This window comes from Micrasema longulum, unplaced genomic scaffold (assembly GCF_059751315.1).
Source record: "Micrasema longulum isolate JH-2025_06_02 unplaced genomic scaffold, ASM5975131v1 h1tg000309l, whole genome shotgun sequence".
Lineage (NCBI taxonomy): Eukaryota > Metazoa > Arthropoda > Insecta > Trichoptera > Brachycentridae > Micrasema > Micrasema longulum.
Window position 1 is genome coordinate 83473 of NW_028277513.1, and position 14034 is coordinate 97506.

The 14034-nt window shown below is 34.0% G+C and overlaps 1 protein-coding gene across 4 annotated transcripts; it reads left to right on the plus strand.

Moving 5' to 3' along the window:
• Positions 1-1568: 1568 nt before the first annotated feature.
• On the plus strand, positions 1569-13147 carry LOC148282612 (protein mono-ADP-ribosyltransferase PARP12-like). 4 transcript variants are annotated; one of them, XM_088224812.1, is made up of 5 exons: positions 5221-5261; positions 6470-6555; positions 9977-10051; positions 10742-11417; positions 11861-13147. In XM_088224812.1, exons 2-5 carry the CDS (start codon positions 6491-6493, stop codon positions 11864-11866), a joined length of 822 nt encoding a protein of 273 aa, XP_088080938.1. In that variant the 5' UTR covers positions 5221-5261; positions 6470-6490; the 3' UTR covers positions 11867-13147. The 4 variants fall into 4 exon arrangements, with proteins under 4 accessions (XP_088080935.1, XP_088080937.1, XP_088080938.1 ...); XM_088224809.1 differs by lacking the exon at positions 5221-5261 and adding an exon at positions 1569-1614 and having other exon boundaries at positions 10742-13147; XM_088224811.1 differs by having other exon boundaries at positions 5195-5322; positions 10742-13147.
• Positions 13148-14034: the final 887 nt, after the last annotated feature.

The following is a 14034-nucleotide window of genomic DNA, read 5'->3' on the forward strand; positions in this document are numbered from 1 at the left end:
TTGAGAATAAACCAAGAAGACTAACTAATTAACAGAGATAATTAACGAAATATTCAGACAGTTTAAACACTACGTATTTATGTTTATAATTAATTTATGTAGCACTTGATAGCATTATATATATGTAGCACTTGATGGCATTATATATATGTAGCACTTGATTCAATATTGGTTTAGGCGAATTTAGACATTGTCCGTAAATTTGTTATGTAAATAAATAAATAAATTACCTTCTCTAAAATGATCTTCATTCCTGTTGTAATATCTTAATCCTAGTTTTGGTTTATTTTTCTTATCCTTCTGGAAAACTATGATTTGTTTAATATTTATGTTGAAACCCGTTACTCAATTGTATATTGTCTGTGTGTTATCTATTTAATTTCAATAAAAATATTAAATATTTGTGTACAACGAATTTCATTTGTTTGGCTATTCAAGGAGGAAATATAGGCGCTACGTCCTACCTCATATTTATTTCAAATTCACACATGTCCTACATACATTACAGCACACCTACCGGGAAATTGGATACAATAAATGTTTGAAAATGGACGAAACACTTTTTGATAAAAACGACAACTACTTTGAACGACGTCACTGGTCCAAATGATCCAATCTATGAGTTATGGGAGATTTTCGGTTTGCTTGCCGCGAATGAACCAATGGGCAGAACTAATCTAGAATAAGCGGAAGAGAACCTCTGACGTCACACGCGGAGATATTTCAGAAATAAAAAAACTTATATTTACTAAAATTTTCAATAAGATTCCTAAGCAGATCTTAAAATAAAATATTGACATAACTTTAAAGAAAAAAATAATTAAATGGCTAATATGTAACAAGGTTTTATATTGATTATTATTTTTTGTTAACCATCTATTTAAATTTTTGTACATAAATTTTGTGTAAAAGATACGTATGCTTTTAGTTCTTAAAAATGTTTATATTATTTTTTAAATTTATATAATTTATTAAATGTTTTTCCTTTTATAGTTTTATGTTCATGTTTACCTTCTTAAATAAAAATAAATGCAAAAAAAATACGGCGCATATAATACTACTACTACCATCACGCCATTTCGTAGGCAGAGAGAATGGACCGCCACACACGTCTATCCTGACATATTTTACTATCTTCTTCCACATTCATCCATCTTGTACACATGCCCTTCGGTTCTGCCTGCTTTTGACATGACCAGACTTAAGATTTTAGTTTATCTAATTATGCCACGTCTTCCTTGGTCGTCCTCGTCTCACGTTACCGTTCATTTTCGCCTACTTTCTTATTTGTTTTACCATTCTTTCGGCGTCCATTCGTTCTACGTGACCAAACCATCTCAGATACCCTTTCTTAATCTTATCAATTATGACAATTATACTTGACTTAGATTAACTCTCGCCTGATTTCATCTTTTTTTTGTTAAATGACTCCAGTGACATGTGTTAAGTCGTTTTTTATTCCAAATCAATACTGTATTTTAGACGCAATTTTGTTCATATCAGTAGATAAGATTGATAACTTTGATAACTTTGATAACTCTATTTGTATTTACATGTCTTGCGGTTGTGTTTGTAAATTATTTAGATTAATGTACGTGTGTTTGGTAAATACGGGTAAGAAAGTTCAGTGATTTAAAAAAAATATTTTAATTGTTAATAGGATATCAAACTAAGCCAAAATTTAAAAAAATATGTGTCGTATTTTCATCGCTATGATTTTTTAAAGTTTTGTAATTTTGAAATTACTCCGCCTGTGATACTAGTCGTCGTCGGTAAGTTGTCCTGACTGGTGAGTTGACTTCCCGGAAACCGGAAATCTGTCCAATGCTGTAGTTGATTGGTTGATTAGAAAAAACTTGTGACGTATTTGATTTTTATAAATGTTGTTAATTTAATTTTTTCATTCGAGACACTTGGCCGTTTTGTTCAAATTATTTTTACCGCGTGTAAAAAAACATGTCTCATAAGGTCAGGGATGGTATTCCATACGCTCTCGCGGCCGTATTATCTCGCGTATTTTGTATGTAAATATCTGTTTTCTCGTGTCACGAGAGAGGTTCAGAAGAGCACCCCAGGGATGGTATTCTGGGTCTTCACTACCCCTGGAGAGTGATTAATTTGAAGATTTCTATTTTTTTATTTGCTTCATATAATAGCCACACTGATGATTAAACGTCAAACAAATACAAACACGCGCAACTAAATATGAACATTTTAATTTAGACCATTATTGCGACCTTTATTATTACCCGAAACACTTAATTTGATCGAATTGACAAAACCGAATTCGTTTTTTCCTGTTTTTGAAGCAGTTTTACTTGCCATTTGACGATGAATCATCGGTGTGGCCATTATATGAAGCAAAGAAAAAAAATCTTCCAATCAATTACTCTCTAAGGGGGTAGAGAAAATCTAAAATACCACCCCAGTAGCCCAATCACAAATAACTATCGACGTGCTTTTTTTCTATGATATATTTTATAAAAAATATTTTTATGTTTTTTTAAAGATTTTTTTCCTTTTTTAATTAATTGTACCAGTTAATATAAAAAATACCTTCCAATCTTTTACAGAATATTTTCTCTTCTCTTTCTATTACACAAAAATATTATACGGTCTATTTATTGTAGGAGCAAAAAATTCACAAACATTTCTTGTATACCCACGAACAGGCCATGCCTTAATGGGATTTTTTGTTTACTATTTTTACTGTTTACATGTAGTTTATTGCTTTGTAATTATCCTTTATTTTTTTAATACTCTGTTTTACAATTGTGTATATTGTGAAAAAATATATAATAATAAATTAAAGAAAAAAAAAAATAAACTCTAGATTTTTATATATAAGCTTTTTTATATATAAAATTCAGACAAACTCAAATATTGTTGATTATTTATTAGTTCAGAAGATTAATTAGATTATACTATGCTAATGCTAATAACAAAAAACTGAGAAACACTATATGGACCCCCCCCGGTTAAGAAAATTTCGTATTTAGTTAATAACGCGACGCTCCCAAAACAATCCGCCGGAAATGGCGGCAAAAAACTAGCCTTTTTATTATTTAGTTCGTCAAAAATGATGAACACAAAATATTATTAAAAATAAAAATTGTACTCGTGTAAAAATTAATTAATATATTACATTTTCTTAACTCGCTGCATTTTTTCATACACACAACTCTCTAATATAAATTTAATATAACCTTTCTATAAGATTTTAAATGCGTTTGTGTAAGTTTTGCGAACGCGCCAGCTCTAATCAGTGTTGCCACCTTGTCATTTACATTTACGCTAAAAAAAATTGAATGCGTCAAATTCCCGTCAAAACTTACCCGGATTTCCGCGAGATGTTCCGCTGAATTTGATTACTTTTTTATGAACTAAAATAACTACACGACACTATTTTTTTTGTTAAACTTTCATGTTCACTCTTAAAATTAAATTAACATCATAATCATCATTCCCTTTCCGCACCTAATGGTGCATAAGGCACTGAATCAGTATATAAATCGCAACGTATCTTGATCATATATACAGTCTTACGTTTCAGGTGCCAGTCCAGGGACTATGAAATATTCAAGTGTATAAACCCTTTTTTTAATAAATATTTCATGTCAACCATGTCGGGAATCAAACCCGAGACCTCTTGCATGGTAGGCAAATGCGATAACCACTACACCACGAAGACATTAAATTAAACTGCAATGAAATTATTAAAGTTAGACTTAATCCTCTTCATCGTCACTTTCTGCCACCGCCGCCGTGTCGCAAACTCAAATGTCGCAGATGGTAGTAATTCCGAAGTTAGTAACGTTTTATTTTATACATATCTTTTTCCTTCAATTCCGCCAGGAATTCCGTCATCTTGAAAATCCCGTCAAATACGAAATTATCCCGCCTCGAGGAAACTCCAATCCGCTAGATATGACGGAAAATCCGTCAAGATCACAACACTGGCAGACCAGTATAATATCAACTGTCACATGATGATGGTTTTGTGAATCCCCGTTTTAGAGATGGGCATTTCAAAATATGTCGATATTTGATTCGATTCACTAATAAACGCGTCGTTCTACAACATCACTTTTACCAATGCATTAAAGAAAAAATCGATATTATTTTTTAGGATGCTTAAAAAAATACACCTTAGCGATGCGATGTCTCAAACAGTATTTTTCTCGCTGTTATAGTGTCATCATCATAAAAATAAAGTGCTTTCATTTAAGACTATCTAAAACCTACCCTTTACTTAAGAAATTATGTGTCCAGACGGATGAAGAATACAGGTCTGTTCGTAAAACAGAACCAGAACTCTGGAGGAGCGTTTATGATTCAATGGCTCATCATTCCCTTTCCGCACCTGATGGTGCACTGCATTGGTACACCTGTCGCAGCGTATCTTGATCATTTTTTTGTTACATGAAGGTAAAATGATCAGTCTTATGCTTCAAGTACTAATCCAGGGACTATGAAAATATTTTAGTGTGAAAACACCCTTTTAAATAAATATTTAAAATCAACCATACCGGGAATCGAACCCAAGACCTCTTGCATAATAGGCAAACGCGCTGACCATTACACCACAAAGCTGACTCCTGCGTTTTTACCTGAGAGTAGCCATTGATCGAAACCGATTCATTGGCTACTTTCAAGTTAAAACCTAATAAAGGAAATTAAGTGGAAATAAGTTCACCTTGTAGTATAGTGGTTGCCATCTTCGCCTACTATTTTTGAGATTCTGGGTTCGATTCCTGGCAGTGTGAAGGTGAAATATCGATTTAAAAGCCTGTTTTAACTGCGATATTTAATTGTTTCTAGACTGGCCCCTGAAGCGTTGAGCTGATCAACGTACCTTCATATTACAGATTGTTGAAATACGCTGCATTTGGTTTACCAAGGCAGTGGCCTATCTGCCACTGGGTACGGAAATGAGAATGATGATGGTGGTGAATCCTGTCTTCATGTATTAAGGTTTTTTTTAATGTTTCTTTTTAGTAACTAACAACTGGTACCTACACTGGGTATGTCTAAATGTTTATAGACAAATACTGGATTCTACCCCCTAGAGAGTATAAAGCGGTCAAAAATCTTAAAATCATACTAAAAAAATCGAATATTTATTTATAATATCGCTGTTGAAATATTCCGCACATCCCTATCATTACTTTCTTTGCATTTTCTACACTTTAAATAATGCTATTGTTTTGTGTTGGTTTTCTGTTTGTGAGTACGGTACGCGCATTGATTGGAAATTGAAAGTGATAATTAAATTTTTCATTATTGTGTTTGTGAATTTCACATTTGTACTTTGTCTGTCACGTTTGTATAGTCAATCTTCTTACATTGTATATGTGTTACCGGCAATCTGTATAATTCAGGTATTCTAAACAATACCTAGGCAATGTATAGAATACCTAGGGCGTCAAGGGAATGTAAGAAATATTATGAATATTATTGACCGTTATATGTAACGCCTTTGCCTAGGTAATGTATACATTTCCTAGGGATTGTATAGAGTACCTGCTGGTCCACCGGCAATGTGTAAAGTAAATAGAATCGGTCTTTATTTCGCCATGTTATTCTACCTTTAAAATGACGAACAAATAAAACGCCTCATGTTTGCCCAAAAATAACTTTATTAAAATTAACAATTACCTTCTCATTAAAAATAATCTTTATAGAAAAGGTAGGTTAGGCTAGGTCAGGGATTAGGTCAGGTCAGGTTAGGTTAGGTCAGGTCAGGTCAGGTTAGGTGAGGTCAGGTTTTTTGATTATTTTTTTATATGGGAGTTGCAATATACAAGGTTTTTATTTCAAAAAAGAATTTTTCTGCAATAATATTCTTCAAATTCATCCATACTGTTTTTTTAATATTTTATCCGGAAGGATATACTAATGTGGGCCAATCAGGAACTTCTCAGCATTTGCTCATGTGGAGAGGAAACCACTTAAAACTCTTCAGGAGAAGCCGGCCTGTTGGCAGCAGTCAACGGGCCTTCCGTTCCACCAGAGGAGTGTTCGATATTTTGTCCCCTACTTTGGTTTTTTAAATTTAATATTAGGTTAGGTTAGGTTAACGTCGCGTGGTGTTTACTGCCTGCTTGCACGTCTTCCCCTTCCCCGCTCTTGTCTTTTTCACACATTACCGGCTGCGCACTCGGTACTGTATACAATACCTAGGCAAAGTATAAAATAAATTATTTTTCATACATAACCTAAGCGTTTTAGGTATTCTATACATTGCCTAGGTATTGTATAGAAAACCGGATTATACAGATTGCCGGTAACATATATACCTTTTGTGTAGGTACAGAGGTAGGTACCGGATGCATTCTCTGTTTGTAGAAATTTGAAATTGATGAAGAATAATATACCGTAGGTATATATACAGCAGCTTACATGTACTGCAGCTTTCAGGACTCAGGCAAATATGACATACAACTATATGTGTATAATCTCTTTTCAGGGGTACAATCCAAGATAAGAAATGGGTATCGTTAGCTCTTTCATAAGATGTCTCTTCTGTGATAGTGATGGTGCCAGTGAAACTCGGTAAGATCAAAAACAGCACATTTCAAATGATATTTTTGTATCTACATTTATATTTTTACTATTTGAGATTCACTAGAGAAGCCCTTCAGCTCTATCACATAGAACAACAGCGTCCCAAATTTTAAACGTGTAACGGATGGTTTCGGTTTGCGCTTGCAGTTCTCGATTTGAGTACCTGTTGTGTCCCACAGCCCAACCCTTTTGCCTTTTGTTCTATTCGAAACTAGCGCAAATCTTCGTTAGATAAGTGCTATCTGTCTGTCGCACCTTGAACATTTACTTTGTAACACATATCTTATTTTGATACTCAAGTCGATATTGTATTTCTATGTCTTTTACACAAGAGTTATTTACTACGTCATCTCTGATGGTCATACACCTTTAATAATTCATCATCTGTATGCGCATCTGCATATGGAGGCAGATACTATTGTATGTTTAGAGATTGACTGTTTAGATGCAACTTGCGATTTCTCCAAATTACGACTTTCGTAAATTAACCTACGATAATCCCCTCCATTTACTGAAAATGTACACTTTATAACCAAAAAATAGGTTCCAGGAGGACTCATTGAAATTAGATTCCTAACTTAGTACGTCGTGACTACGACAATTAATTATTATTAAAATATTATTAATTATAAGTACAGAAAACCCAACGAGTTTAGTTGGAGACATCTTGTTATCTTCAAAAGTTAATCAAATAAACAAATACTATCTTCGACGCTGCTTTTATTGAACGGCTGGAGGGCGATTCAATTACTTATTACAAAGTGCCACTCAACAACTCACGGCACATAACGTACCGTTGTATTACTGTAATCTGTAGCTAGCTTCGTAGTTAATAATCGTAGAATGTTATTTCTCCGTATGGGCGACTCTAGCAGTGGCGCATTATCACGCTAAGATTTGAGTGTTTAACTTTTTATCACTAAGATAGTAGCCAACTTGAGTTGAGAGGTGATAAAAAGTAGATCAGGTACAATAAAAAGGAATATTGCATTGTGTAAAGTGATCACTTATCAATAATAACGTTCGGAATATGGACTAATGGGGCGGAGAACCGGGCAGCGATTACAATATCAGGAATCCAACCTGGAATTCCTTGGCCACTACACTACGGGGGCCGCCATAGATAGTTTTATTTAAACTTTATTTTTCTTGAAATAATGATATTTGAAGTGTTGTCGATAGTCTACTTTTTTTAACCTAATGAGGTTAATCCAACTGTGTTGACAAGATTAAATACCGGGGTTTGGGTTTTAAAGAATTATGAGATTTTGATATTCTTTAATTTTAACTAAATTTAACTAATAGATTGAGTTAATCTACTGACATTTCTTGGTGGAACTGCAGGTATAAAAAAATTGGTTTAATTCCACTTTTGTTTATATTGGTCACGACAAAACCCAGTCACTGGTAAAAATTAAAAATAAAAGTGGAATTTAACTAAGTACTTGTTTTTACATTTGTGTTCCGATTATATACCGAAATATTTAGATTTTTAGGGCAATTTTCAACGAGTCGTAAATAACTCACTATTAGGAAAATGGGAATCAAGTTGGGGCAGAGTGGGGTTCGAACCTCGGACCTCTGATGCGTGAGTCTGCAACACTAGCCACAGGACCACCACTCATTTCCATATTATAATTTAACTAGACAGGTGTCCGGAATATAAGACTAATTTAAACTTCATTATTATTATTCGTTATAGGCCGGCAGCCTTTGTGTACTGCTTTTTGTCTGCGTTCTTCTTCCTTCAAAAAAACATCCAAACGGTTTTTTAACCGGTTGACTGAAATGGAATAGACAACTAGGCTTGGCAATTTATTCCAGTATGAAACTACCCTGCTGGAAAGGAAGTTTTGCTTGGGATTGAGGTGGAATTGAAGGCGATAGAGCTTCCAGTTATGACCACGTAAATTTGTGTTGGGATTTAATGTATACATCTCGTGCAGGGAACAGTCATACTAATTATTGAGTATCTTCTAAGTTTTTATCAAGTCCCCCCTTTTCCGTCGTTCTTCCAATTATATAAGTCTTAGTGCTTTTAATCTACCGTGGTAAGACATCCTTTTGAGTAATTTGGAAATTTTTGTAGCACTTCTTTGAACGTTTTCCAGTAGCTCGACGTCTTTAGTGAAGTAGGGACTCCATATTTGATATCCATACACCAATAAAGGTCTTGCATATTTTAAGAAATATCTCCGGAGTGATATTTTGGAATGCCTTTTCAATCAAATAAATTATTGACTTAGCTTTCATGGCAATCGATGCGATGTGAGCTTCCCATTTTAAATCCATCGATATTATTATGCTGAGATCTTTTTGATGCTTTTCGGGTTTGAGTTGGCCACCACCCGAAAGATAAGTATACGTAGGATTGTTTTTGCCTATCTAAAGAACCGTACATTTTTCAGCCTTCAGCGAGATTAGCCAGTTTTTAGTCCATTCATTGATGTGATCCAAATCCTGGAGTAGTTGTCCAGAGTATAGAAGGGGATCAGAAAACAGTTTGGTGCCCATCTTGAAGGTACTCTATTGAGGTTTTATGACTGTTTTGAGAAAATCGGGCCAAGGACTGAACCTTGCAGAACGCCACTAAGTTCATTATGTTCTGTAGATAAAGTGTTGGCTCTTTTCACTTGACATATCTGTCAATTGTTCAAGAAAGCTTCGATCCATCTTAGTAGCATCATGTAACATAATATGATCCAAATAGGTTTTTTTTAAATATATTTTTATATGAGAATTGCGGTATTATTGACCTTAGGATAGCATACAAGTTTTATATAAATTTCACATGCAAATTGTGTTTCCTAGATATCATTATCCGACTATTGTTGGGAAAGAGAGGGGATTTGAGCTGTGGACATTTATAGACCCATATCGAAATACCTTGATTTATAATTTACCTGTTTTCTAAAATAAAAATATAATTACCTAAAATGCGTTGTTGGCTTACTAACTGCATCTCATATTTAGCAAATATTGTCTTGCCTTTAACAATTCAAAATAAAGAGATAACTACTGACTTCTGTGTAACTCGTTATCATAGCTAAAGCACTGGCCACCGGTGTTATTATTTATGTGATTTAAAGTTATGTTAAATGTACTGAAAATAAATAGGATTGCATTCACAAATGAAAAGGATACATCTGTTTTGTTTTTTCTCGGATGCTGTGTAATTGAGGGATTTTCTTAGCGTTTTTCTGCATAACTTCACAGCTTAAGTCTGTTATAAAATTAAGGCAATTATTACCCACGAATTGGAATACCACCAACTTGGCACTCATAATGTTTAATTTACTATTCGTCATTGTCTAATTAATTACAATGGGTTACAACAAAATGTATAAACTGAATCATATGTCATTTGTTGAGAAATTAAGTTTTTGAAACCCTCGTGTATCTGTTACAGAAACCAGGCACCATTAGAGACTGTCGTGATACAAACAGAGGAACCTGTCAACAGAACTCATTTGGATCCTTTCTTGTAAGCTATATTTATTTATTTATTCATTGACCTACTAGAATACTGAAGAATTTGTGATTGTGTCTAATGGACATGTGTAGTTCGCGAACGACCCGGTCATACTGACAAGGTCGGAAACATTGAACTGGAGATATGTTTCTTTCATCTCGGTCAGTTAGTTTGCGAACGAAAAGAGCGCCGAACTAAATGGATCTTCGTATCTTTTATATCTCTAGCTCATTTAGTTCATTCGTTCTCAACGATTGTGTCCGTATTCCGTGTCACCATACGGTATGCGTACTTAGTAGATAGGTTAAGAATAGGTAAATTATTTTATGTTGTCGCCACTCATACATAGTCATTTGCTCTATCTATAAACATTTTTTTGTCGGCCTCATGGTGTATTGGTCAGAGCGTTTGCCTACCATGCGAGAGGTCTCGGGTTCGATTCCCGACATGGTTGTTATGAAATATTTATTTAAAAATGTGTTTTCGCACTAGATTATTTCATATTCCCTGGACTGGTACTTGACAAACAACACAAATTGAAATGCCACCGACTTGGTACTCGTAATGTTTAATTTACTATTCCTCATTGTCCAATTAATTACAATGGGATTTTATCAAGAATTGTTATTAAAATGTATAAACAGAATCATATGTCATTTGTTGAGAAATTCAGTTTTTGCAATTTTCATGTATCTGTTTCAGAAACCGGACACGATCACAGACTGTCAATATACGAAGAGAGGAACCTTTTAACAGAACTCACTTAGATCCTCCCTTGTACGTCAGATTACTTTCTATTTATAACCTTTCTGGATTCAAATCCCAAACCTGCATTGAAGAGGTATTTGAGAGAACATCAGACTTCCATTACATTCAAAACCTTTTTATGGCGACAACTCAACCGCATTTTCGAGTGATCAAAATATATCGCTTAAAAAATATGTTTTTACAGTTATTTTATTTACTGAAGAAAGAAGAATACGAGATCGTTTATGGAAAACAAAATGTAAAGGAAGAGATACTGTTCCACGGCTCCTCTTACTCGAATATTCTAAATATTATACATAAAAATTTTAACTGGAGGGTTAACAAAGGTCCTTCTCTCTTTGGAAAAGGTGTCAACTTCTCGGATGTATCCAACTACGCTAGTCATTATTGCGACAAGGGTAATACCCGTGTCATGATTGCTGCCAAAGTCCTTCGCTGTCACACTTGCGTTGGTTCTAAAGATATGATCATTCCTCCATTCCTCGACGAATCTAACAATATTCGCTATGACACAACAGGAAAAGAAGATGGACACGTTGTAGTCAAATATAATGATGATGAATTTTACCCAAATTATTTGATCTTTTTCTCAGGAAAAGCCAAGAAAAAGGTAAATAATTTTGTACAAAAGTGATTTTATTTTTATATTAATTTATGATTTAAGCGCTTGACCAAATAATTTATGTATTAATAAGCAAACGTCCGTAGCATGTATTTTGGATCTCAGTATGATAGATTACTTCAGTCGAGAATATTTCGTGGGGTAATTACTACAACTAGGTAACTTCAAAATCTGAAAACACGTGTGTATTTGTATCTTCCTTCATAGATGCCCGATTACATAGACATATCCTGATTCATTCAAGTAGTATTGTGATGATTACTATGCATAACAAAGCCAAGCGCAGGTGATGACCTTTTTTATGATGCTATCAACATGGGCGTCGAAAAGTAATTTACTATCACGGTAGACACCTAGTTAGTTATAGAACTTTCAATTGGTGAAACTATCTATCTCATTGCAATAATTGATAACTAATGGTGTGTTATCAGGTATAGTGGTCCAGGGGCCAGCCACAACCCAGGCATGATTCAAATGAGTCACTGCTATATTTCTTACTTGAGTCACGTCAATCACTAGAGGGAAATACTGTCCTTTGACTGAGCCAAGGACTTATGGCTATTAATTATCTTCCCACTTGTGCCAAGAAGACGTAAACCACAGCAGGTTGGGCTCTCGACAAGAAGGTGTTAGGCGTTTTGTTTACTGGCGCATAGGGTACTGACTTTATGGTTTGTATTGTCCGCTAAAACACTTGTCTAGGCATCCATGCCTAGAGCACTGTATCACTGGAAGTGATCAAACACAACACCAAAGCCTATTTCGGTGAAAGGCGCAGGCACTCGCTCTCTAAAGGGGATCGAAGGTCTATAGGGCCGGAGACTCCACTAAATAACTCCACTAAAAAATCAATTTTTTTTATAGCGAGTTATTTACAATTCATTGAAAATTTCCCCCAAAATTGATAATTTGTAAGAACGCAAATATTTTTTTTCATTTAAAAAAAAACTAAGCAGATGGAAGAATTTAGGAATGTCAGTCTGGTCATTCCCATCTAGCAGTTAATCTGTTAATTAAATGTTGCTGACATAATTTGTTATTTTAAAACCTCTGTATTGGTGTAAATATAAAAAGATTTAGTATTATTACAATTTAATTTTGTTGTAATTTTTCTAGATATTAAGTTTTATCTACCCATATGTATTTTACTGTATCTCTTTTCTGGTAAATAGGCGCTATCAGAATTTTGGTGAGTTTTTTCTGATTGTGCCTATTTCAATTTCATACAAAATGTTTAGATTTTCTTAGTTTGGGTACGTGTTTATTATTACAAATAATATTTTTGTTGTCTATTGTTTGTGTCCATATTGTTATTCCTTTCTGGTTGTGTAATTTTTATGTTGTTTTTAATGCTTATTTGTAAATCTATTTAACCTGTTTTTGGCCGATGTTTTCATGTTTAGCTAGAAGGCCCTAATAAAGGAGAAAAAAATATTTTAGGGATTCATTCGATAGAACAGGGTTTTTTTTATGGTCACACTGGTGAAAGAAGTACTTGCCCATCTAAAAGGCTGGTTATATATTTTTAATTACTAAGACTATAGAGAATTTACAGACTGTTAAATATTAAAAAATTTAGGTCTGTGTAATGATCAACATTATTTTTTTATTTAAAAAAAAAAAAACTAGATGGAAAACAGAATAAGACCTGTCACTAAGTTTATATTAAAAATAATGATGTTTATATCATACTAGAAAGATAAGTTTACAATTTTAGCTTGTGATAAATAAAGAAAATGAAATATGGAAATAAATTATTTTTCTTTTTAAGTCCACACTGCACACCCAATGTAAAAAGATCTTTGCTGTAATTATTATAAATTGCTTTTCTTACTTTTAAAAATTGACATTTCAGAGTAACGTATAATGTAAGAAATTAAAAAGAAAGCTGCCATTACACCTTTTCTCATATACATGACATGTCAGATTCTAATCGAAATCCAATTTCGACCCGAGAGTTCACTAATTTTCTCATTCGAAATATACACGCGGCCAGTAAAGTTTGTATATTTATGTTGACCACAGACTAATTTGAAAATGAATTTTGGTTCTGATTTTTGGCCGATTTCTGATGCAGTCTTTACTTTCCACTTCTAATGAGGAAGTTCGGTGGTTATTTTTATTTGTTAATAGACTATCAAACTAAGAAAAAAAAGAAAAAAAAAAATTGTATTGTGTTATTTTATTTATTTTGAATACAAACAGATGTACAGGTTAAATGTTTAAACATAGACTATTTAAAAAAATAGTAGGGTCTGCCATCCAATTACATATGATAAAGCAATGTTTTAAACTATCATCATCATCATAAGCTCGATAGCGCTGGGTGGGCCTCTGCTGTATCCAGAAGTCTCCAGCACTCTTGACGGTCTGCCGCCCTTCCTCTCCAGTTCCTCACTTCCAACATCGTCGTATCCACACTGATGCAGTCCACCCATCGCATTTTGAGCCTTCCTGGTCTTCATCGTTCTTGTGGCACAGAGAGGGTAAGGCGTTTTATGGGGTTTTCATCGTTCATTCTAATTATATGGCCAGCCCACCTCAAGCACATTGGACGCTTCATAGATTTCATGTAGCTCCTTATTGTAGCTATGACGCCAATGGT

Excerpts from the sequence above, each read along its gene's own strand:
- LOC148282612 (XM_088224809.1), top strand. The coding sequence starts at position 6,491 with ATGGGTATCGTTAGCTCTTTCATAAGATGTCTCTTCTGTGATAGTGAT. Across the intron at positions 6,556-9,976 it reads GATGGTGCCAGTGAAACTCG|AAACCAGGCACCATTAGAGA; the intron begins GTAAGATCAAAA and ends TATCTGTTACAG. Across the intron at positions 10,052-10,741 it reads ACTCATTTGGATCCTTTCTT|AAACCGGACACGATCACAGA; the intron begins GTAAGCTATATT and ends TATCTGTTTCAG.